Source organism: Dendrobates tinctorius, unplaced genomic scaffold, assembly GCF_039654945.1.
Source record: "Dendrobates tinctorius isolate UK_male_01 unplaced genomic scaffold, ASM3965494v1 ptg000081l, whole genome shotgun sequence".
In the NCBI taxonomy this organism is placed as follows: domain Eukaryota; kingdom Metazoa; phylum Chordata; class Amphibia; order Anura; family Dendrobatidae; genus Dendrobates; species Dendrobates tinctorius.
The window spans coordinates 18872311-18897199 of NW_027361749.1; the positions used below are offsets into that span (position 1 = coordinate 18872311).

Consider the following 24889-nt stretch of genomic DNA (forward strand, 5'->3'; position numbering starts at 1 on the left):
GAGAAGAGTCTTTCAATTCTTGCTTCAGAGATTTTCATCCAATCTTCCCTGGAAAATTCTTCCAGTTCTGTGAGATTCCGGACTCGTCTTGCATGCACTGCTATTTTGAGGTCTAGCCATAGATTTTCAATGATGTTCAGATCAGGGGACTGTGAGGGCCATTGTAAAACCATCAGCTTGCTCCTTTTGAGGTAGTCTATTGTGGACTTTTAACATGTGTTTATGCTCATTATCCATTTGTAGAAGCCATCTTCTTTTCAACTTCAGCTTTTACACAGATGGTGTTATGTTTGAATCAATAATTTGTTGAAATTTCATTAAATCCATTCTTCCCTCTACTCGTGAACTGTTCCCTGTGTCATTGGCTGCAACACAACTCCAAAAGCATGGATTGATCCACCCCCATGCTTAACCCCTTAGTGATGGGGCCAATTTTTTAAATTCTGACCATTGTCAGTTTATATGGTGATATCTCTGGAACGCTTCAACAAATTCCATTCATTTTGAGACTGTTTTTTCGTGGCACATTATAATTTATGATAACAGTAAATTTAGGTAGATATGTTTTGTGTTTATTTATAAAAAATATCAGAAATTTGACAAAAACGTAAAACTTTGAATGATTATCTCTTTAATCCAGATAGTCATTCCACACAAAAACATTAATAAATAACATTTCCCACATGTCAGCTTTACATCAGCACCATTTTCAGGCTATGTGCCCACGTTGCGTGTTAAAACGCACACTGGAAACCTGACTCCTTCCCAGAAATCGCGCGGTTTTTTCTGCGCGATTTCACCGCGATTCTGTTCGCGATTTTCTCAAGCACTTTCCAAGCGATTTGAAGCATCGCTTGGAAAGTGATTGACAGGTTGGTCACACTCGTCAAACATAGTGTTTGACAAGTGTGAGCAGCTTTTTACTATTGAGGCCGCCTATGCGGCCTCAATAGTAAAAGATAAAATGTTTAAAATGATAAAAAAAATAAAAATTCGGGGTATATTTACCTTCCGACATCCCGCATTGCCATCCCGGGCCTCAGCGTTCCCAGCGATGCCTTGCGAGACCTGTGATGACGTTGGTCTCGCGTTACTATAGCGATCTCGCGAGACAGCTAGAGTCACGCGAGACTACGTCATCACAGGACCTTGCCGCAAGGCATTACTGGGAACGCTTAGGCCGGGAATGCAGAGCGGGACGTCGGAAGATAAATATACCCGATTTTTTATTCTTTTTTTTTACAGGGGTATGGTACCCAGGGCCTGGAGAACAGTCTCCTCTCCTTCACACCATGGGTACCAACCGCACATGAGACGCTTAACTTCCCGCATGGTGGGCATAGCCACATGCGGGAAGTAAGCGATTCTCATGCATTCCTATGGGTGCGGAATTGCGGCAATTCTTTGCGATTCCGCACAAAAGAATGACCATGCTGCGATTTTTTCCGCGATGCGATTCCGCCGCGGAAAAAAGCGCAGCATTAGCACAGCATGTGCGGAATGCCATAGGAATGCATGGGGTGCGTCATGTACAAGATTTTTAAACATTTTCGCGCGAAAATCGCGGCAAAAACGCTTAAAAATCGCTACGTGGGCACACAGCCTTAAAACGCTAATTTATTTTGTTAGGCTTTTAGAAGGTTTAAAAATGTAGCAGTAATTTTTCATTTTTTTTCAAGGAAATTTACAAAATGTATTTTTTTTGAGGGACCTATCCAAGTCTGAAGTAACTTTGGGGGTCCTATATATTGCTAAACCCCAAACATGATACCATTTTAAAAACGGCACCCTCTGACACATTGAAAACTGCTGTCAGGTAGTTTATTAACCGTTGAGGTGATTTTCAGGAATTAATGCAAAGTGGTATAGCAGGAATGAAAAAGTGTTTGTTTACCACCTAAAAGTCGCTAACTTCTGAACTGACCGCTAGAGCCGGGAGACTCTAAGGCTGCTATTTGGCCATGAAATGCTATGGCAAACATCAGGACCACACAATCATGATCTCTGTGTGTCAATTAGATTAAAGCGGAAGCCCCCACAATCTATTAACCATTTATTTGATGTAGTCACTTTTGACAGCAGCAACTAAGGGGTTAAACAGATATGGACGGTGTCAACACTGATCGTTTGTGATACAGCAAGTTGTCAGCTATAGTGTACAGCCGACAGCTGCTGGATTGTCACCTGTATGGGGATGCTATTCTCTTATATCTGAGGTCAGTTAAAAGACGTATTGGCTGTCATTAATAGGTAATGGTTGGCGAGGTGTTCTTTTCCTAAAAATTCTGTTCCCATTGTTCTCCAGACATAACTTCAATCATTGTGGCTAAAGAGTTTTGTTTTATTTTAATCTCATCGGTTCGGTCCCCACAGGACTTGTTTCCACAATGCATCAGCTTGTTTGGATGTTCTTTTGCATACTTCTAACCCTGAATTTTACAGTGAGGACATGAGAGGTTTTCTTCTGATGACTCTTCCATGAAGGACATTTTCGTGCAGGTGTCTCTAAAACATGGATTTTTGTGATAACTCACCGTAAAATCCTTTTCTCCGAGACGCTCATTGGGGGACACAGATACTGTGGGTGTATGCTTCTGCCGCTAGGAGGCTGACACTAAGTGAAAAAATGGTAATTAGACCTACCGGTAATTGTGTTTCCAGGAATCCATCCTGACAGCACACCTGGAGGACGTCCTTCACATCCGCAGTGGGACAGGAAACCACGAGAGTTTAAAGGGCTCCTCCCCTTACCATCCCACAGTGATTTCACAAAGTAACACCTCTGGATGGATTCAAACAAAAAATTTTATTTAAACCAACCATCTCCATACACGTTACATCACAATTGCATGGATGCGTTTGTCGGGGAGGGAACTAATAGTGCTGTCAGGATGGATTCCTGGAAACACAATTACCGGTAGGTCTAATTACCGTTTTCCAGGTCACCACCTGACAGCACACCTGGAGTAGTACCAAAGAATATTGGTCTTAGGGTGGGACTACCGCGTGGAGTACCTTTCTCCCAAATGCCAATTGTGCGGAGGCCACGTCTAACTTATAGTGTTTAGAGAACGTACTGAGACTGGCCCAAGATGCGGCTCTGCAGATTTGTTCTGCCGAGGCTCCACCCCTCTCTGCCCATGATGTGGCCATGGCCCTAGTTGAGTGGGCTCTAAGACTCCCCGGGGGGCTCTGACCCTGTGCTCTATACGTTGTGCTAAGAACGGATTTAATCCACCTTGCTATTGTGGATTTTGATGCCTTTTTACCCTTATTAGGGCCTCTAAACTGGACAAAGAGGTTACTATCCTGCCTCCAGGGCCTGGTTGCGTCCAGGTATTTCCCTGACATCCAGGTTATGGTAAGCTCTCTCCTTGCTATTTTTAGGAAACTGACAAAACGAGGGGAGCACTACCTCCTGATTCATGTTCGAGTCTGAGATCACCTTGGGGAGAAAAGCCGGGTCGAGTTTTAGGACTAACCGGTCGTCGAATATTTGTAAGTAGGGATCTTGAACCGATAGGGCCTGAAGTTCCCCCAATCTTTTGGCTGACGTAACTGCCACTAAAAATGCTGTCTTCAGAGAGAGGTTACCGATAGTTATTTCTACCCCTAGCTGGTATGGCTGTCTACATAGCGCGTTAAGGACTAGGTTAAGGTCCCAAGGAGGAACGGTCCTTCTTATCAAGGGCTTAAGTCTCTGCACGGCTCTTGAAAACCGGGCTATCCAGGGTTGAGCCGATAGGGTTGTGTCATAGAACACGCTTAAGGCCAAAATCTGCACTCTCAGGGTGCTGGGTCTAAGGCCCTTCTTGAACCCTGCCTGTAAGAAGTCAAGGATCTTTGGGATCTGGGGTCGGTCAGTATCGACTGTTGCCTCTCCACAAAAGCTGCAAAATTTTTTCCAAATTTTGTTATATATCGCTGCCGTTACGGGCTTCCTACTTGCTTGTAACTTCATCCGATAGACCCTTTGTTCTTAGGACCTGCCGCTCAGGATCCAGGCTGATAGCTTGAGGGCTTCTGGCCTTTTGTGGAAGACCGGACCCTGGTGAAGAAGGTCTTCTCTTTTCGGCAGAAGAATGGGATCTTCCCGTGATATCTTTCTGAGTAGAGGAAACCAGCTTCTTTTTGGCCAATAGGGAACCACCAGTATGACCCTGGCTCTGTCCTCGCAGATCTTCCTGAGGACCCTTGGAATGAGAGCTAGAGGCGGGAAAGCGTACAGTAGACCCCTGTTCCAGGACTGCGATAGAGCATCTATCCCTATCGGGTTTCCTGCCAGGTTTAGGGAGTAGAAGGCTTTGACCTTTGCATTCCCCTTGTCCGCAAACAGATCTACCTCTGGTTGTCCCCAGCGATCGCACAGGCTGCTGAACACTTCTTCGTTGAGTTCCCAGTCCGTTGCGGTTATTCTTCTTCTGCTGAGAAAGTCCGCCACCTGGTTGCTGGTGCCGTCCAGATGTACTGCTGAGACAGAGAGGACCTCTCTTTCCGCCCATCTGAAGATCTGCTCCGCCAAGCCCTGTAGTGCCGGGTGTTTCGGTCCACCCTGATGGCGGAGAAAGGCTACTGTCGTGATATTGTCCGAAAATATTTTGACATGCTTGTTTTTCACCCGAGGCCAAGCAGCAAGTAGTACCTTCCAGACGGCCAGTAGCTCTCTGAAGTTGGAGGACCTGTTGCTGTCCTCCCGACTCCATCGCCCCTGATAGTACTCTCCTCCGATATGCCCTCCCCAGCCATATAGACTTGCGTCCGTGGTTACTACGATCTCTGGGGACTGAATCCATGAGACACCGGTTTTTAGGTTTCTCGGGATGGTCCACGACAGCAGCGACCTTCTGACCTGGGGAATTAACTGTATCTTCCTGTCTAGTGAGCCCTGTCTTCTGTCCCAGGACGCTAGGACTGCTTGTTGTAGTCTGCGGGAGTGGAACTGACTCCACCTGACACAGGAGATACACGAAGTCATCAGCCCCAGAATCCTCATTGCGTCTCTGATAGACACCCGGTTCTTTGAGAACTGATGGATCTTTTTTGGTATGCTGGTCTGTTTTTCTTCTGGAAGATAGGACATTCTTCTTTCCGAATCTAGCATGACCCCTAAAAATTTTATTCTGGGCTTGGGTACAAGATCTGATTTTGACCAGTTTATTATCCAACCCAACCTTTGCAGTGTGGCGATTGAGGATTGACAGTCGACTCTGAGCTGGGCTGCTGAGTCTGCTACGATCAGGAAGTCGTCTAAGTACGGGACCACCGTGATGTTTTGGGCTCTTAGGTAGGCCACGACTTCTACCATTACCTTCGTGAAAACTCTTGGGGCTGATGCTAGGCCAAAGTGGAGACAGCGAAACTGGTAGTGGTGAACCCTGCCCTCCTTCTCGACCGCGAATCTGAGGTATTTTTGGTGGTCTGGATGGGTGGGGACATGTAATATGCGCTTTTTAGATCTAACGTGCACATTACCACCGCTTCTCCCAGGAGTGGAATCGTGGATCTTATTGATTCCATCTTGAAGCGTTTGTATGATACCCACTTGTTTAAGGATTTGAGATTTATTATGGTCCTGGTCTCCCCTGATGGTTTTTTTATCGCAGAGAGGCTCGAGTAGTGTCCCCTTCCCTCTTCTTGCGTGGGAACTGGTATGATTGCCTCCATCTCTAGGAGGTCCTGGATATCTAACCACATGGGGAAGGGCGGACCAAGTCGAGAGCTGGTTACTAGGAACCTGTTTGAGGGTAGGGAATCGAATTCTATCTTGTATCCCTGAGAAATTACTTGCAGTACCCAGGGGCTGGTGGTAACCTCTCGCCATTCTTTCCTGAACCTGAGCAGTCGCCCCCCTACATTGGTGGCGTCATTTCTTCCGGGAGCTAGACCCTGGGCCGGAGAAGATGGTATTTCTGCTCCTATTTCTACCCTCACCCCCTTTGGGGTAGCTCCATCGACCTGACTTCCCCATCCCTCTGTAGTCCGTTCTCTGGCTGTAACGGGGTCTACGAAAGGGCTGATACCTTTTATGTTTTTCTTCAGGGAACCCCTTTTTTTCATCTGACGCCTTTTCTAAGATATCGTCAAGCACCGGTCCGAAGACTCTACCTCCCGAGAAGGGAATTGAGCACAGCTTATTCTTTGACTGCATGTCACCCGACCAACTTTTAAGCCAGATAGCTCTTCTGGCTGTGTTGGACAATGATTGGGTTCTGGCCGTAAATCTAATGGACTCTGCTGAGGCGTCAGCCAAACCCCCGTGGCTAAAATTAGCCACGGGAAGGGATTTTAGAATAGTTTCCCTCGGAGTTCTATCTGATAAATGCTGCTCTAAATCGTCTATCCATAGATGCATGGAGCGTGCAACTGATGTCGCGGCTATATTTGTCTTTATGACTGCCGCTGAACTTTCCCAGGCTCTTTTCAAGAGCCTGTCTGCCTTCCGATCTAGGGGCTCCTTTAAGCTTGAGGAGTCCTCGAACGGAATGGCTGTCTTTTTTGATACCCTTGCCACTGGGATATCGATTTTAGGGACCTCTTCCCAGACCTTGACCTCTTCTGGGTCAAACGGCAGGCGAAGCCTAAATTCTCGGAGAATAGACAATTTTTTCTCTGCTTCTTCCCATTCATCCAATATCATGGGCATTTACTGGGAAGACCATTGAGGTCTGGGAGCGCAGCCCCCCGAACATCTCATCTTGTATTGAGAGGGTAGTCGGGGGTTCCTCTATCTGCATAGTCTGGCGGACTGCCCCTAATAGTTCGTCCGTATCGCCGGATGCAAAGAGGTACTTTCTTCCCCTCTCCGGGTGCTCTCTGATCTCCAAATCCTCCTCTGCGTCTGATTCGGACAGGATGTCCTCAGAAGACGAGCCTGACTCCCTCTGCCTCTTTCTGGATGCCTGAGGGTTCGTCTGCGGGACTTGGGACATGGCTCCGGATACCGAGGCCTGTACTTCATCTCTAATCATTGCCCTCATGTTCGACATGAGCGTAGCCTGTTCTTCCCCCATTATACGCTTAGTACATGCGTCGCAGAGGGTTTTTTGCCATGTGTCCTTTAGCTTCTTAGAGCAGACTGGACATTTCTTCTTCTTCCTTTCTGAGGTGGAGGTTCCCCCCTGGAACACATAGTACGTGTTCTATGGTGTCTGTCTTACTGGGGCCCTGCCATGACCTCATATGAGGCTACTCACGTGACCCTGGCTCTCCGTGTCTGTCTCCGTCTTCGCCTAGTCCTCCATCTTTAAATAGATAAGGTTCCCTGTGGCCGCCTGCGGAGACACCAGAACGTGTAAGTGGTCCGGAGGTGGTATCCGGTTCTTACACTGCAGGTCCCAGCATACCGCTCTCCCTGCCGCGCTGCCAATCCGCTCCACCGCCAAAGTCTGCCCCCTCAGAGATGGTGCCGGCCCTTCCTGAATGCCGGGCTGTCGTTTTGAACGCCGCGGCCGGAAGTGACGTCCGGGCTCGGTGACGCGGCCGGAAGTGACGTCCGGGCGACCGGAAGTGCGTCCGGCCCGGAAGTCCCGCATGTCCTGGATGACGCACGCGCCCTGTCCCTGGTATGGGCGGAAGTAGCGCGCTCTGGTCCCAGGCCGTACAGCGCCTCGGAGCAGCGGGACGGGGGAGAGGTGCGGCGATTCTCTGCCGGGGTCCGCTTGCGGGCGCGTGGTGTCCGTAGAGTGGCAGTGGCGTCCGGGGTCGAGAGCCTCCGTCGGGAGGAAGCGACCCCTTACTCCAGGAGCAGCGCTACACTGGAGGAGCTGAGGGACCCTGTGCCGGGTTTCAGCCTGCAGAGCTTCCAGGTAGGAAGGGAGAGGCTGTGCCCCCCCGATCCTGACATTCTGCACGGAACGGCTGGATCTTCCTCTCGTCGTTCCTATCCGCAGTGGGACAGGAAAAACACTGTGGGATGGTAAGGGGAGGAGCCCTTTAAACTCTCGTGGTTTCCTGTCCCACTGCGGATGAGAAGGACGTCCTCCAGGTGTGCTGTCAGGTGGTGACCTGGAAAACAGGATTTTTGGGTTGCTTACCGTAAAATCTGTTTCTCGGTGCCTTCATTGGGGGACACAGAGACCATGTGTGTACGCTGCTGCCACTAGGAGGCTGACACTATGCACAAAAAGGTTAGCTCCTCCTCTGCAGTGTACACCCCACTGACCGGCAGGAAATTCCTCAGTTAGTGAGAAAGCAGTAGGAGAAGTAACAGAATAGACTGAAAACAGAACAAACAACTCAACTGTAAACAACCAACAAACATAAGAACAGGAGTTGTAGAACATGGGAGGGTGCTGTGTCCCCCAATGAAGGCTCCGAGAAACAGATTTTACGGTAAGCAACCCAAATATTTTCTCTTTCGCCTCATTGGGGGACACAGAGACCATGGGACGTCCCAAAGCAGTCCCTGGGGTGGGAAAAAACAAACTTCCATCAGGCCAGCGGACTCACCACCGCAGCCTGCAGGATCCTTTTACCTAGGCTGGCGTCCGCCGAAGCGTAGGTGTGGACCTTGTAGAATTTCACAAACGTGTGAACCGATGACCAGGTTGCAGCTTTGCAAAGTTGAAGCGCGGAAGCTCTGTGGCACACCGCCCAGGAGGCACCCACTGCCCGGGTACAGTGCGCTCTAATTCCCGGAGGGGCCACTCGATGTTTGACCCGGTAGGCCTTCAAAATTGCCGATCTGATCCAGCGAGCAATAGTAGCTTTGGAGGCCGGTTGACCTTTCCGCGCCCCATCTGGAATGATGAAGAGAGAGTCTGTCTTTCGCAAATTAGTCGTCCTAATTAGGTAGACCTTCATCGCCCTGACCAAGTCCAGCTTGTTCAAGGACGGCTCCCGAGGATGAGCTGGACTCGGACAAAAGGACGAGAGAACAATATCCTCATTGAGGTGGAAAGTGGACACCACCTTAGGAAGGAAAGAGGGCGGAGGCCGCAGAACTACCTTATCCTGGTGGAGCACCAAGAAAGGGGAGCGGCAAGAAAGAGCCGCCAATTCCGACATGCGCCGGATGGAGGTGATGGCTACCAGAAAGGCTACTTTCCACGAAAGGAGAGCAAGGGAAACATCCCTGAGAGGTTCAAAAGGAGGACCTTGCAGAATCTCGAGAACCAGATTAAGATCCCATGGATCTACGGGCGCTCGGTATGGAGGAGCCATGTGAGCCACACCTTGAAGGAAGGTTTTGACCTGAGGACGGGAGGCCAACGTCTTCTGAAATAAAATGGATAGCGCCGAAACTTGACCCTTCAAAGAGCTGAGGGCAAGACACGCATCCAGGCCTGCCTGAAGAAACGCCAGGACAGAAGGGAGCGAAAAAAACATGGGCGCAATGTCATTGGCCTTGCACCAAGTGAAATAGGCCTTCCAGGTACGGTAATAAATCTTGGAAGACGATGCCTTTCTGGCTCGGATCATGGTATGAATAACTCAGAGAGTCCTGATCGTTTCAAAACCTCGGTCTCAACAGCCACGCCATTAAATTGAGCGGCTGAGAATTGGGGTGGCAAATCGGACCTTGAGACAGTAGATCTGCCCTGTCTGGAAGCTTCCAGGGGGCGTCCGCGAGAAGATTGACGATGTCCGTGAACCAAGACCTTCTGGGCCAATTCGGGGCGATGAGGATGACTGGAATTCCCTCTGCTTTGATCTTCAACAGCTTGGGAAGAAGAGGCAGGAGAGGGAACAGGTAGGGGAGCTCGAACTGCGACCAAGGAATGGCCAGAGCGTCAGCGCCCACTGCAAGAGGATCTCGCGACCTGGATACAAAATGTGGGACTTTCCTGTAGAGGCGAGATGCCAGCAGATCTACATCCGGGGTTCCCGATCGACGGCAAAGCTGCTGAAATACTTCCGGATGTAGGGACCACTCTCCCGGCGCGAGACCCTCGCGGCTGAGAAAATCAGCGGCCGTTGTCTACGCCGGGTATGTGTACCGCGGAAATTGTCAGGACTGAAACCTCTGCCCAATGAAGAATCTTGGACACTTCTGCTAGGGCTGAGACACTCCGTGTCCGTCCTTGGCGGTTGACGTATGCCACCGCTGAGGCATTGTCTGTCTGAATCCGGACAGGCAGGCACTTGAGGAGCCTCTCCCAGTGAATGAGAGACAGATAAATTGCCCATATCGAGGACGATGAGCGGCAGAGTCGTCTCTTGAGTCGTCCACCGACCCTGAACAGTGTGGGTGCGGAACACCGCCCCCCAGCCGAGGAGACTGGCATCCGTTGTTACAATCTGCCAGTGAATGGGAAGGAAAGACCGTCCCAAGGAGATGAGAGGTGACGTCAACCACCAGTTGAGAGACTGCCTGGTCCAATATGAAAGACGAACAGGGCGATCCAGGGAAAGAGCCGATCTGTTCCACCGCGACAGAATGGCATGTTGGAGAGGTCTGGTGTGAAATTGGGCAAAGGGAACTGCCTCTGTCGCCGCCACCATCTTTCCCAGGACCTTCATGGTTGTCCGGAGGGACGGAAATCGTGCGATCTGTAGCGATCGTACATCCTGCTGCAGGGAAACAATCTTCTCTTGTGGGAGAAAGACCCTTGATCGACGAGTGTCGAACAACAGGCCCAGAAACACCAGACGTTGTGTCGGAACAAGACAGGACTTTTTCCTGTTGACGAGCCACCCGAAATTGGACGATCGTAAGACTTAAACGAGCCTGTTGAAAAGACGGAGCTTTGATCAGAATGTCGTTGAGGTACGGAAAAAGAACGAGACTTCAGATCCTCAACAAGGCCATTAACGCCGCCATGATCTTTGTGAAAGCTCTGGGCGCGGTGGCGAGACCGAAGGGCAGCGCAACGAACTGGTAATGTTCCTGGTGAATCGCAAAACGCAGGAATTTCTGATGTCCGGATAATATGGGAACATGTAGATAGGCATACTGGATGTCTATTGAACACATGAATTCCTGCTCCTCCATGGAAGCGATTACCGAACGAAGCGACTCAATCCTGAAATGCTGGAGTCGGACTCTCTTGTTGAGTAGCTTGAGCTCCAGTATGGGTCGAACCGCCCCGTCTTTTTTCGGCACCACAAATAGGTTCGAATAAAACCCTGTGAAACGTTCCGTTTCGGGAACGGGCATAATCACCCCGGAACTGAGGAGAGAGGCGATGGCTGCAAGGAACCCCGGAACTAAGGCTGGATCTCTTGGAGGAGGGGACTCGAAGAAACGATCCCGTGGACGAGAAACGAACTCTATCTTGTATCCTGACGATACAACTTCCCTGACCCAAGCGTCCTCTACCGAGGCTAGCCAGACGTCCCTGAAGAAAAGGAGCCGACCTCCCAAGTGGGAGGGGCCCTCGGGAGTTTGTTGATAGTCATGCTGATGTGGACCGTCCAGATCTGGACCTGGAGGGTCTGCCTTGGGAGGAGTGAGATCGCCAGGAGGGAGTGGGTCTGAAGGACACCTTCTTTCAATCTAGGCGTGCCTGCGGTCTTTGTTGGTTAGAGAAGTTCTCTGCCGTATTGAAGCGGCGGAAAGCCAGAAAGGGCCGAAACGGGACGCCTTAGCGGGGGTCTGCGAGGCTTGGACTGAGGGAGGAGGGAACTCGTGCCTCCAGTGGCATCTTTAATAATCTGGTCCAGTTGTGATCCAAAGAGGCACGCTCCCTGAAATGGCAGATTAGTAAGAGACTTCTTTGAAGATAAGTCCGCCTGCCAATCCTTGAGCCAAATTGTAAGTCGGATTGCCACTACGTTACTTGACGCCTGAACTGCGCAAGACGCGGCATCCAAGGAAGCAGAAAGCAGATAATCCCCTGCATGGGAAATCTGGTTGGCCAGATCGGCCTTATCTAGGATGCCCTTACGGAGATCCTCTGCCCAAGTGGCTATGGCCTTTGCTACCCACGATGAAGCAAAGACTGGACATAGCGCCGCTGCAGCCGCTTCGAAGACTGACTTAGCTAAGGATTCTATAATTCTATCATTAGAATCCTTTAGTGACGCCACACCTGAAAGCAGGAGAACCGTGTTATTAGAAAGTCTGGACACGGGTGGGTCCACCGAGGGAGAAGCAGACCAGTTGTCCATGAGCTCTTTAGCAATCGGGTACAGCACGCCGATGCGCTTCCCTCTTTGAAATCGTCTAGTCGGATTTTCTCTTTCCCTGGTAAGAATTTTTCCAAATTCGGAATGGGAAGGGAATACCCTGGAAGGTGTTTCTGGCCGTCTGAAACGAAACCTCCTGATCTGAGGATTTCGCAGGGGCGTCAGATTTTTCGAAGGTGTGATTGATCGCCGCAATGAGGTTCTGTACCGTAACCTTCATGTCCGCGTCCTGGTCCGAATCCAGCTCTAAAATTCCTTCAGATGACATATCCGAGAACACATCCCCTAACTCGGGTGAGGAGGCACGGGAGGGCGACTGCTGGGAAGGACTAAGTGGAGAAGGCAGGCCAGGGGAGGATTCCGGCCGGAGGTCCTGCCTGGGCCTTTTGCGGCTTCTGCTAGCTGGCTCAGATGGAAAGTCTTGCGACCTGCTGGACCCTGCAGAAGTGTCCAGGGGCAACTTATCAAGAACGGCCACTAGGGACTGCGACACTCTGGTGAGGTCTGCCACGGATTGTGAAAGAGACGAGGCCCAGCCAGGGATGGGGAGGGTTCACTTTCACGTGGCTCACTAGATGGCTCCTGGACGGGGTCATCCTGAATGGGATTGCTGCAGTCCAGGCAGAGGGGAGTAGGCTGACCTGAGGGAAGTTTGCGATTGCAAGAGGAACATGCGAAGAACTGGACTAGAGTGCCCGTAGGAGGCCGGCGGACGGCCACACTCAGACTTAGAATTAGACATGGTGAAGGAAGAAAAGAAGAAAACTTGCGGAAAAGCTGGAAGGTTGGGGGACAGAAAGGCAGAGAATGATGTGAGTCTGCAGCTGCAGAACTACTCACGGTCCCGTGTCCCCGAAAGAGACGTATTAGACTCTAATAACTGGCAGGGGTACGACAGAGAGCGCTGGCATCCGCTGTAATCTCCGTCTGTCAGGCTGCAAAGATGGTGGCAGCTTGATGTGAGAAAGCAAAAGCGCGGTTTGTGTTAAGAAGAAGGGCGGAGCTAGCCATCTGAACCAGGGAGAAGAACCCCTCCCCCCTCCCTTCCCAGCCATAAGACTAGAGAGGCGGTGGGAGGGCTTGGGGGCGGGCGAGATCGCAGCCGGCCTATAGAAAGAACGGGGGCGTGGCCGCGACGGGCGCAAAGGCCCAAACTAAAGCCGTGGACTAAATTTGAAACAGCGGCCGCCTGTCAGCACGGGGCGGCGCGGAAGATCTGCGGCGCAGCCGCGTTCGTCCCTAAAGAAGATGCCGCCAAAGCCCTGCTCCTAGACGCCAGCCTGCAGGAATACCAGCGGTGGGTGAAGAAAGTCCACACCGCAGTCGGACCCAAAGGGGGATGCGGCGACCGTCGGAAGGCGCGAGCGGCCGAGAATCTGCGGCGCTATTTATGGTGCCGCTCCTGGCTTCATGTTCTGGTGCTCCAATAAAGGTACCTTCAGTATCCCACGCTGTCTGTTCATCCTTTACGTGTTCGCGCCTCATCCAACTGACAGGCTCTGGTGGGCGAGAGGGTGGGAGGTGGGGGGGGGGCAAGGACCATCCGTTTTCGCTGGCACATCACCTGTGCTGAATCTGTGGTCCACCCTGAGAATCATGAGAATACGGAGTGACAGTACACGCCGTACTCATAGCCTCTTTGTGGGAGTACAGCTGTGACTGTTCACACTGCATCCCTCTTGAAACCTGAAAAGGAACGATGCACATCGAGGTAGATATGGGTCCAATGAAGGACCCGTGTCCACCTCCTACTGACATAAAGCTAAACTGAGGAATTTCCTGTCGGTCGGTGGGGTGTACACTGCGGAGGAGGAGCTAACCTTTTTGTGCATAGTGTCATCCTCCTAGTGGCAGCAGCGTATACACCCATGGTCTCTGTGTCCCCCAATGAGGCGAAAGAGAAAAAGAGGTTAGCTCCTCCTCCGTCGTATACACCCTCGCCCCTATTGCGGGCGGAAATCAGTTTGGTGCCAAAGCAGTAGGAGGACAACAAAATCAGCCTTAATACAGGTACAACATGTCCAGAAAAGGACCACCCTTATATCACATAAATAAATGATTAACTAAACAAAAACAGAGCCAACTAGCTAATAGGGTGGGTGCTGTGTCCCCCAATGAGCGTTCCGGAGAAAAGGATTTTACGGTGAGTTATCACAAAAATCCATGTTTCTCCTTTGCCTCATTGGGGGACACAGATACTGTGGGACGTCCTAAAGCAGTCCCTGGGTGGGAGAATTGACTCACCGATCCAAGCTACATGCACCTCGTTTAAAAGGTGCGCAACCGCTGCTTGGAGAATCCTTCTACCCAGGCTCGCATCCGCCGAGGCCGGAGCATGGATATTATGTTTGGCAAATGTGTAGGCTGGATCAGGTTGCTGCCTTGCAAACCTGTTCAGTCGAAGCCTGGTGCCGAAGCGCCCAAGAGGCGCCCACTGCCCGGGTAGAGTGCGCACTGATCCCTGCTGGAATCGACGTGCCTCTAATGCGGTAGGACTCCTGAATAGTGAAACGAATCCATCTGGCTATGGTCGATTTTAAGGCAGCGAGTCCCTTCCTGCGCCCTTCGGGGAGCACGAACAGCGTGTCCGTCTGACGAAAGGGTGCCGTCCGCGACACGTACCTCCGGAGGGCTCTTACCAGGTCTAACGTGTGAAGAGCCTTTTCCACACGGTGCACCGGTGCTGGACAAAATGAAGGCAAAACAACATCTTCATTAATGTGAAAAGAGGACACGACTTTCGGCAGAAAAGGAGGGGCTGGTCTGAGGACGACCTCATCCTTATGGAAAGTGAGGAACGGAGCTCAGCAGGATAGGGCTGCCAGCTCTGAAGCCCGTCTGATGGAAGCGATGGCCACTAGGAACACCACTTTCCAGGAAAGGTACCTCAAAGAGATATCCTGAAGCGGTTCAAATGGAGCTTCCTGCAGAACACTTAGGACCATGTTAAGGTCCCAGGTGTCCATAGGCACCTTATAGGGAGGTACCAAGTGCGAGACTCCCTGAATGAAAAGTCTTCACCTGCAAATTGGAAGCAATTCTGCGCTGGAACAGGACGGATAAGGCCGATATTTGTCTCTTGAGGGAACTTGGGGCAAAGCCCGAGTTTAATGCTCTACCAACTGAGCTATCCGGGCTCTCTAAGCCCGACTGGAGAAAAGCCAAGATGTTGGGGATCGAGAATCTCAGCGGAGAAACACCGCGGTCTCGACACCAAGCAAAGAACACCTTCCAGGTGTGGTGGTAAATTCGTGCTGAAGCAGGCTTCCGGGCGCTAATCATTGTAGCGACCACCTCACTCCCGAACCCTGCCTGGGTTAGAATCAAAGATTCAACAGAGTTCGGGTGGCAAATCGGCCCTGGAGACAGTAGATCTGGGCGCTCTGGCAGGCGCCAAGGAACGTCGGCGAGCAGCTGCATTAGATCTGCGTCCCACGCTCGACGGGGCCAGCAGAATTGCTGGCACCCGTTCCGTCTTGATCTTTTTGATGACTCTCGGAAGTAGTAGCAGTGGGGGAAATTGATATGGGAGGCGAAACTGGTTCCATGGCAGAACCAACGCGTCCACCGCAAATGCCTGCGGGTCCCTGGCCTGAGCGACATATGTGGGCACCTTGGCATTCACTCTGGAAGCCATCAGGTCCACATCCGGAGCTCCCCACAGTTGACAAATCTGCTGAAAAACTTCGGGATGTAGAGACCACTCTCCGGATGCAAGACCCTGCCGGCTGAGAAAGTCTGCCGCCCAATTTTCCACGCCCCAGAATGTGGACAGCTGAAATCACTGAGTGGTTTGCTTCGGCCCACTGAAGAACGTGACCCACCTCGCGCATGGTTGCTCTGCTGCGGGTGTCCCCTTGATGATTTATGTAAGCCGAATCCGGACGGGGCGGCCTGCTAGAAAGTGATGAAACTTCTGCAGAGCCAGCCGAATTGCTCGTATCTCCAATAAGTTGATTGGGAGGCGTGCCTCCTGTGGCGACCACCGTTCCTGGGTTGTGTGGTGGCGAAACACCGCTCCCCCACCGAGGAGACTGGCGTCGGTTTTCATTACCAGCCAATGATCTTGGGGGAAAGGTTTCCCCTGGGGCAGAGAGGAACTGGTTATCCACCATCCGAGCGACTGCCTGACTTGAGAGGATAGTCGGCACCGCCGATCGAGCGTGAAAGGATTCTTGTCCCAGGCTGACAAGAGGGCGTGCTGCAGTAGGTGAAGGTGGAACTGGGCGACAGGTATCTCTTACATTGCTGCCACCATTTTCCCTAGAATCCTCATCCCGGATCGGATGGTATGAGGGACTGGTTGGCGAAGTGTCCGGACACCCTGCCGGAGAGCTAGCGCCCTTTCCTGAGGGAGAATTACCAACCCTCGGCAAGTGTCGAAGATCATTCCTAGGAAGGAGATCCTCTGAGCTGGCACAAGGGATGACTTCTTTGCATTGCCAACCATCCTAAGCGGGCAAGAGTATCTAGCGTGATGTTGACCTTTTCCTCGCATGCCCGTATTGACGGGCCCTTGACCAAGAGGTCGTCCAGATAAGGCAAGACGACTATGCCTCGAGAATGCAGTGTGGCCATGACAACTGCCATAACCTTTGTGAACACTATGGGAGCCGTGGCTAGCCCGAAGGGTAGCGCTACGAACTGAAAATGTTGATCGCCGATGGTGAAGTGTAGAAACCTCTGATGAGGTGGAAAAACGGGAATATGCAGATATGCGTCCTGGATGTCTATTGAGGCCAAGTATTCTCACCGCTCCATTGCCGATATGACTGAACGGAGAGACTCCATCCGGAAATGTCTGATCCTGATGAATTTGTTCAGAAACTTCAGGTCCAAAACAGGCCCGACAGATCCGTCCTTTTTGGGAACCTCAAAGATGTTGGAATAGAACCCCTGAGCTCTTTCGTGTTCCGGCACTGGAACAATGACTTCGTTGTGCTGGAGCGATTTGATGGCTCCCAATAGAGCCCTTGCCTGGGTATCCACTCTGGGAAGCCGGGAAAGAAAAAACCGTCTTGGAGGATATCTGACAAATTCTATTTTGTAACCGGAGGCCACCAATTTCTTTCCCCATGCGGCGTGGTGAAACCAGAGTAGGAGGCCGCCCACCTTGCCGGTGTCGTCTGGTAAAGGCCTCAAGTCATTTGGCCGACGATTTTTGGGATCTGGATCCCCTCGATCTGGGCTGCCTAGTATGCATTCTCCCCAAAGGGTTGGGCTCTATATGAGACCTGCCGCTCCCTATCCTGGTTGGGGCGGCCTGAGGCGGCGAAATTGGCCGCTGTAGTCCACCCCGGGTTGCGAAAGGCCCGAAAACGTGCCTTAAAACGTGTGACAAAAAAGCGTTTTGACCTTTTGTTGAGGGAGAAACCCGCTCTTTCCTCCTGTGGAGTCGGAGATAAGTTGATCCAACTTCTCCCCAAATAGGTGGCCGCACTGATAAAGCAGGGAAGTCAAGGACTTCTTAGAAGTAAAATCGGTTCGCCATGTCCTTAACCATAGGGCTTTTCTGATAGAAATTGTATTAGCGGCAGCACGTGCCGAGCAATTGTCCGCATCCAAAGACGCATTGATTACATAGTCTCCGGCCACCGCCATCTGACCAGCGACCTCCGAAATCTCTGCAGGTAGATCCTGCGCGACCTTGTTTAATGTTTCTGACCATGATATCATAGCCTTAGCTACCCAAGTTGCTGCGAATGAGGGAGCGAGCGCTGACCGTGACGCCTCATATACTGAGCGAGCTAAGTTCTCTATAAAGCAATCCGTGGGATCCTTAATTGAGGAAACACTAGGGGCGGATAGCAGGGTCTTAGTGGCTAGGCGCGAAACCGGAGGATCCACCATCCGGGATTCCATCCATTTTTTACGGAGCAAACGGATACCTTGTTTCGAGTGCCTTTTGACCCGAGAAATGCCTGTCTGGACGTTCTCTGTGCCGCTGCACTATGTCCTCAAACACCTGGTGAGAGGAAAAAATTCTGTGCGGGCGCTTCACTTGCTTACATGCCACTTCATGCCCCGTAGCCGCTGCGGGATCATCCTCAATCCCCAAGGTCTGATTGACGGCTTATATGAGGCTGTCCACTGTTTCACGTGACGCTCGAGTATCCAGGTCAAGGGGCTCGTCTGAGTCGAATTCTGAGGTCTGCTCGCTATCAACCACTAGCGAAGGGGAGCGAGAAGCAGAACTTACGGATGCCAAGGCACCGGATGGACTGGGCGACACCGTGTGGATTCATTTCCCTCGGGTCTGCCTGGAGTGAGAGCGGCCCCTGCAGGCGAGAGGCTCTTGTGAGGTGGAGATCCCCTCTAAGGCCGGCGAGCCGCTGTTCCTGCCCCCATCTGAGGCCTGAAGGGACTCAATTGCATGAACTGTAACAGTGATAGGGCCCACTCTGGGGGGGCTTGGTACATTGGTCGCGGTTGCAGGGGAGGACGGACACTGAGGTTCTGTTAGGCATCAGGTTCCGGGCGCGGCACAGCAGGAATCCCGAGCCTTGTCCTCTATGGTCTGCCCACACAAGCATTGTGGGTTCGGTCGCAGGGGAGGGCTCCTGGGCGCGTTTGGAATCGCCGGCTTTGCATAATCGCTTGCTCTGCGCCCGCGGAAACGCAGCCCGACAAGAGATGCATGCTGCTTCTTCGAACATGCTGTATCTGTCCGCTGATGGGGATAGGGGGAAGGAGGTAGCACCTCGTTTTCCGTGTGGTCTCCCGGGCAGCACTTACCCCAGTCCAGTGCCACCCCCCGTTCCTGGACGCCTCCGCACAAAAATCGCACGCCACCAGCTGTGGGGCGGACCGCCGGCATATAAACTGGTCCAGGGGCGGTACTTCTGGGTCTGCGGCCTAGCCGCACTCCGAAGCCAGGGACTAAATTTATCCCCCGCTGCCCAGGCCTGGGGGGCGGGCCGCCGGAAGTGACGCGTGGCCCGGAGGCGGAACTTTCGGTCGCGGCCTAGCTTCAGCTAAAGCCGCGGCCTCAATTTATCCCCTGCCCGCGACGGGGGGGGAGGGGGGGGGGGGCACTCCATGGCGCCACAAAAAAATGACACTACTTACTGGCGCGGGCTTCTCCGCACCGCTCTGCAGCCACTGGCCGGTGGCATCTGACAGCTAAGGGCTCCAGCCCGGATCTTCGCCGCTGGAGCCCTCCCAGGCTCTCTCCTCACTGACAATCCTCTTCAGCTTCCCAGCTCAGGTATGTGAGAGGGCCTTGACAAAATAGGACAATGCAGGCACCCTAGCTCCATCTAACCCCTTCAGGGGGTGAGGAGAGGGACCGTCCGCCGCCTTGCAGCACCGCAGTCTAAGCATTGGTGGAGCAGTGGGGGCCGCACGGACTAGTCTTGTGCCTCTGTACAGCCCATGGTATCAATACCTAGGGGTGGTCAGGGATAAGTCCGGCATTGTGTCCCACGTCGCGGGAGAGGATACGTGGAGGGACACTCGCACGTGCTCGCCTGTTGATGGTTTGGGGAAATCGGACCCTTTCAATAGGATCTGTTGCCCCTGTCTCATCTTCATAGACGGTAAAAATAAAATAAAAAAAGGTCTGGGGAAAACGGCCCAGATATGTCCCACAGTGCGGGAGAGGATACGTGGAGACGATACTCAACACGTGCTCGCCCGTTGATGGTTTAGGGAGATCGGACCCTTTCAATAGGGTCCGTCGCCCCTGTCTCATCTTCATGGGATAAGAAAAAGAAAAAAAAAAAAAGAAAAAGTCTGGAGCAAAACCAGACGTGTGCGCCTCCATGGACACTAAGCAAAACACTGAGTTACGCCCGCAATAGGGGCGAGGGTGTATATGACGGAGGAGGAGCTAACCTCATTTTTTCACTTTGTGTCAGCCTCCTAGCGGCAGAAGCATACACCCACAGTATCTGTGTCCCCCAATGAGGCGAAGGAGAAAAGTAGAACAATGTATCACAATTCCAGAGTCTGCTAAATCTTTCTGAACGTCTTTTGCAGTCAAGAGGGGGCTTCTGAGTTGCCTCTATAGCAATTCTAAAAGCAGCTATCAATTAAGTTTTGCGTGATCTTCCAGACCTTATCTTGATCTTATCTGCTCCTGTCATTTCTTAAAGCCCCGTTACACATAACGATGTCACAGCGATCCCACCAACGATCCGACATGATGGGATCGCTGGGACATCGCTAGGCTGATCGCTGGTGAGCTGTCACAAGACAGCCCCTCCAGCGATCAGCTGGTTTCTAATGTAAACATTGGGTATCCAGGAGCCGTGGCTCCTGGATATCCGCTGTTTACCTTGGAAACCGGTGTACACGCTGGTTTCCAAGGTAAACATCGGGTATCTAAGAGCCGAGTGACTCCTGGATATCCGCGATGTTTACATTAGAAACCAGCGTCGCTGATATCGCGCCGCCACACGCAGCGATGTGTGCTGGCCATCGGTCGCTGATCCCTGTCACACACATCGATCTCGCTGTGGCGTCACAAAATCATCGATCTCGCTAGCGAGATCGCTGTGTGTGACGGGGCCTTTAATTACATTTCAAACTGAGGAAAGGGCAACTTGAAAACACTTTGCAATCTTCTTATAGCATTCTCCTGCTTTGTGGGACTCCTCCATTTTCAGAGCACTAGGCAGCTGCTTAGAAGAACCCATGGCTGCTGTTTTTTGGAACAAGGTTAGAGGATGCTGGGCTTTTATAAAGCTGGGAAATTTGTATCACTTGGCCTCTGCTATAGATGATAGTGAAGAAGCCACAACAGACTAAATAAAGGTCCGAAATCGCGGTCAAAATGATCTGAGCACACAAATCTCCAAGGGTGCCCGAACTTTTGTATCGGCCCATTTTCCTTTTTGCAATTTGTAAATATTAAAAAATTACATACATACATATATATATATATATATATATATATATATATATATATATATATCATATGTTAAAGTTTGGGCACCCCTATTAATGTTAACCTTTTTTCTTTATAACAATTTTGGTTTTTGCAACAGCTATTTCAGTTTCATATATCTAATAACTGATGGACTCAGTTATATTTCTGGATTCAAATGAGGTTTATTGTACTAACAGAAAATATGCAATCTGCATTTAATCAAAATTTGACCGGTGCAAAAGTATGGGCACCCTTATCATTTTCTTGATTTTAACACTCCTAACTACTTTTTACTGACTTCCTGAAGCACTAAATTGGTTTTGTAACCTCATTGAGCTTTGAACTTCATAGCCAGGTGTATAAAATTATGAGAAAAGGTATTTAAGGTGGCCACTTGCAAGTAGTTCTCCTATTTGATTCTCCTATGAAGAGTGGCATCATGGGCTCCTCAAAACAACTCTCAAATGATCTGAAAACAAAGATTATTCAACATAGCTTTTCAGGGGAAGGATACAAAAAGTTGTCTCAGAGATTTAACCTGTCAGTTTCCACTGTGAGGAACATAGTAAGGAAATGGAAGAACACAGGTACAGTTCTTCTTAAGCCCAGAAGTGGCAGGCCAAGAAAAATATCAGAAAGGCAGAGAAGAAGAATGGTGAGAACAGTCAAGGACAATCCACAGACCACCTCCAAAGACCTGCAGCATCATCTTGCTGCAGATGGTGTCACTGTGCATCGGTCGACAATACAGCGCACTTAGCACAAGGAGAAGCTGTATGGGAGAGTGATGCGAAAGAAGCAGTTTCTGCAAGCACGCCACAAACAGAGTCGCCTGAGGTATGCAAAAGCACATTTGGACAAGCCAGTCACATTTTGGAAGAAGGTCCTGTGGACTGATGAAACAAAGATTGAGTTGTTTGGTCATACAAAAAGGCGTTATGCATGGAGGATAAAAAACAGCATTCCAAGAAAAACACTTGCTACCCACAGTAAAATTTGGTGGAGGTTCCATCATGCTTTGGGGCTGTGTGGCCAATGCCAGCATCGGGAATCTTGTTAAAGTTGAGGGTCGAATGGATTCAACTCAGTATCAGCAGATACTTGACAATAATGTGCAAGAAACAGTGACGAAGTTGAAGTTACGCAGGGGATAGATGTTTCAGCAAGGCAATGATCCAAAACACCGCTCCAAATCTACCCAGGCATTCATGCAGAGGAACAATTACAATGTTCTGGAATGGCCATCCCAGTCCCCAGACCTGAATATCATTGAACATCTGTGGGATGATTTGAAGCAGGCTGTCCATGCTCGGCGACCATCAAACTTAACTGAACTGGAATTGCTTTGGAAACAGGAATGGTCACAAATACCTTCATCCAGGATCCAGGAACTCATTAATAGCTACAGGAAGCGACTAGAGGCTGTTATTTTTGAAAAAGGAGGATCTACGAAATATTAATGTCACTTTTATGTTGAGGTGCCCGTACTTTTGCACAGGTCAAATTTTGTTAAAATGCAGATTGCACATTTTCTGTTAGTACAATAAACCTCATTTGAATCCAGAAATATAACTGAGTCCATCAGTTATTAGATATATGAAACTGAAATAGCTGTTGCAAAAAACAAAATTGTTATAAAGAAAAAAGGTTAACATTAATAGGGGTGCCCAAACTTTAACATATGACTGAATATATATATATATATATATATATATATATATATATATATATATATATACATACACTCACTGGCCACTTTATTAGGTACACCTGTCCAACTGTGTGTTAAGACTTAATTTCTAATCAGCCAATCACATGGCGGCAACTCAGTGCATTTAGGCATGTAGACATGGTCAAGACAATCTCCTGCAGTTCAAACCGAGCATCAGTATGGGGAAGAAAGGTGATTTGAGTGCCTTTGAACGTGGCATGATTGTTGGTGCCAGAAGGGCTGGTCTGAGAATTTCAGAAACTGCTGATCTACTGGGATTTTCACGCACAACCATCTCTAGGGTTTACAGAGAATGGTCCGAAAAAGAAAAAAAATCCAGTGAGCGGCAGTTCTGTGGCCGGAAATGCCATGTTGATGCCAGAGGTCAGAGGAGAATGGGCAGACTGGTTCGAGCTGATAGTAAGGCAACAGTGACTCAAATTGCCACCCGTTACAACCAAGGTAGGCAGAAGAGCATCTCTGAACGCACAGTGCGTCGAACTTTGAGGCAGATGGGCTACAGCAGCAGAAGACCACACTGGGTACCACTCCTCTCAGCTAAGAACAGGAAACTGAGGCTACAATTTGCACAAGCTCATCGAAATTGGACAGTAGAAGATTGGAAAAACGTTGCCTGGTCTGATGAGTCTCGATTTCTGCTGCGACATTCGGATGGTAGGGTCAGAATTTGGCGTAAACAACATGAAAGCATGGATCCATCCTGCCTTGTATCAACGGTTCAGGCTGGTGGTGGTGGTGTCATGGTGTGGGGAATTTTTTCTGGGCACTCTTTGGGCCCCTTGGTACCAATTGAGCATCGTTGCAACGCCACAGCTTACCTGAGTATTGTTGCTGACCATGTCCATCCCTTTATGACCACAATGTACCCAACATCTGATGGCTACTTTCAGCAGGATAATGCGCCATGTCATAAAGCTCGAATCATCTCAGATTGGTTTCTTGAACATGACAATGAGTTTACTGTACTCAAATGGCCTCCTCAGTCACCAGATCTCAATCCAATAGAGCATCTTTGGGATGTGGTGGAACGGGAGATTCGCATCAGGGATGTGCAGCCGACAAATCTGCGCCAACTGTGTGATGCCATCATGTCAATATGGTCCAAAATCTCTGAGGAATGCTTCCAGCACCTTGTTGAATCTCTGCCACGAAGAATTGAGGCAGTTCTGAAGGCAAAAGGGGGTCCAACCCCTTACTAGCATGGTGTACCTAATAAAGTGGCCAGTGAGTGTATATATGGATTGCCTGTTTGTTGTGGAATCTTTGTGTGTTAAGGCTGTCTAACAGCACCAAATGACATGCAGCCGCAGAGACTCGTACATAATATACGAGCATGCCCAGATGTTCGGATAACAACCAAGCATGCTCATATAAGACATTATTAGAACACGTGCAAATCTTTAGTTAACACTCTTTTAATCTATGAAAACAGTTTAGCCAAACACAGAGACGGCACTTACTGCACAGCGGTCATACTGATTTCTAAAGTGGGCTCCATTCTATCTTCATATTCACATGAAAGTTCAGGCACGAAGGCTCCACTAGGTTCAGAGAAAGGAACCGTGTGAGTCGAAGACATTAAACTCCTTAGCTTGCATACATCCTCATCAAGTTTCTTCTTTTCCTCAAGTAAACGTGCTCGGTCTTCAGATAGTGTTTCAATTAAATCTTAAAAAAAAAAAAAAAACACAGAAGAGATGGGTGAGAAGCTGCTGCATACCTCCTCAGTGTACAGTAATTGCAAACCAGCTACATGAATGTGCCATGAGCCTAGCTATAGGGGTGTCTACACTCATGTTCGTATGTGCCCTATTAAGTAACCACTCTTAGGACTTCCCACCGCCATGTTCTTCATGAGAATACAGGTTACCGTTTCTGTAGGTAAGATCCCAATCTTACAATTACAACATTTTGCTTATTTGCATTGACTATTTTTGCTTCTTTTGCTTGCTGACCAAATTTTACTGTACGTTAATTACCACAAGGAACGTAACACGTATATTTCACTCTTTTTTAGTCTTGATCTAAACATGAAACTGTATCATCTCACAAATCATATTTTTTTACTTCTCCTTCCTAAAACCCATATTTCCTGTCAACTAAGCATATAATACTTAACCCCTAACTGCCATTGGACGTTATATTACGTCCAATGGCAGTACCACCGCTTTGATGAGGGTTCCAGTGGTGAGCCCGTATTAAAGCCGGGACATGTC

At 50.1% G+C, this 24889-nt stretch overlaps 1 protein-coding gene across 5 annotated transcripts in view; it reads right to left on the bottom strand.

The window, feature by feature from the left end:
• Positions 1 to 24889, bottom strand: part of RB1CC1 (RB1 inducible coiled-coil 1) — a 179269-nt gene that overhangs the window by 39045 nt on the left and 115335 nt on the right. For all 5 annotated transcript variants that reach the window (XM_073583804.1, XM_073583801.1, XM_073583802.1 and 2 more), the window contains one exon: positions 24134 to 24341. In XM_073583804.1, coding sequence (XP_073439905.1) covers positions 24134 to 24341 — 208 coding nt within the window. The remainder of the gene's footprint in view (positions 1 to 24133; positions 24342 to 24889) is intronic.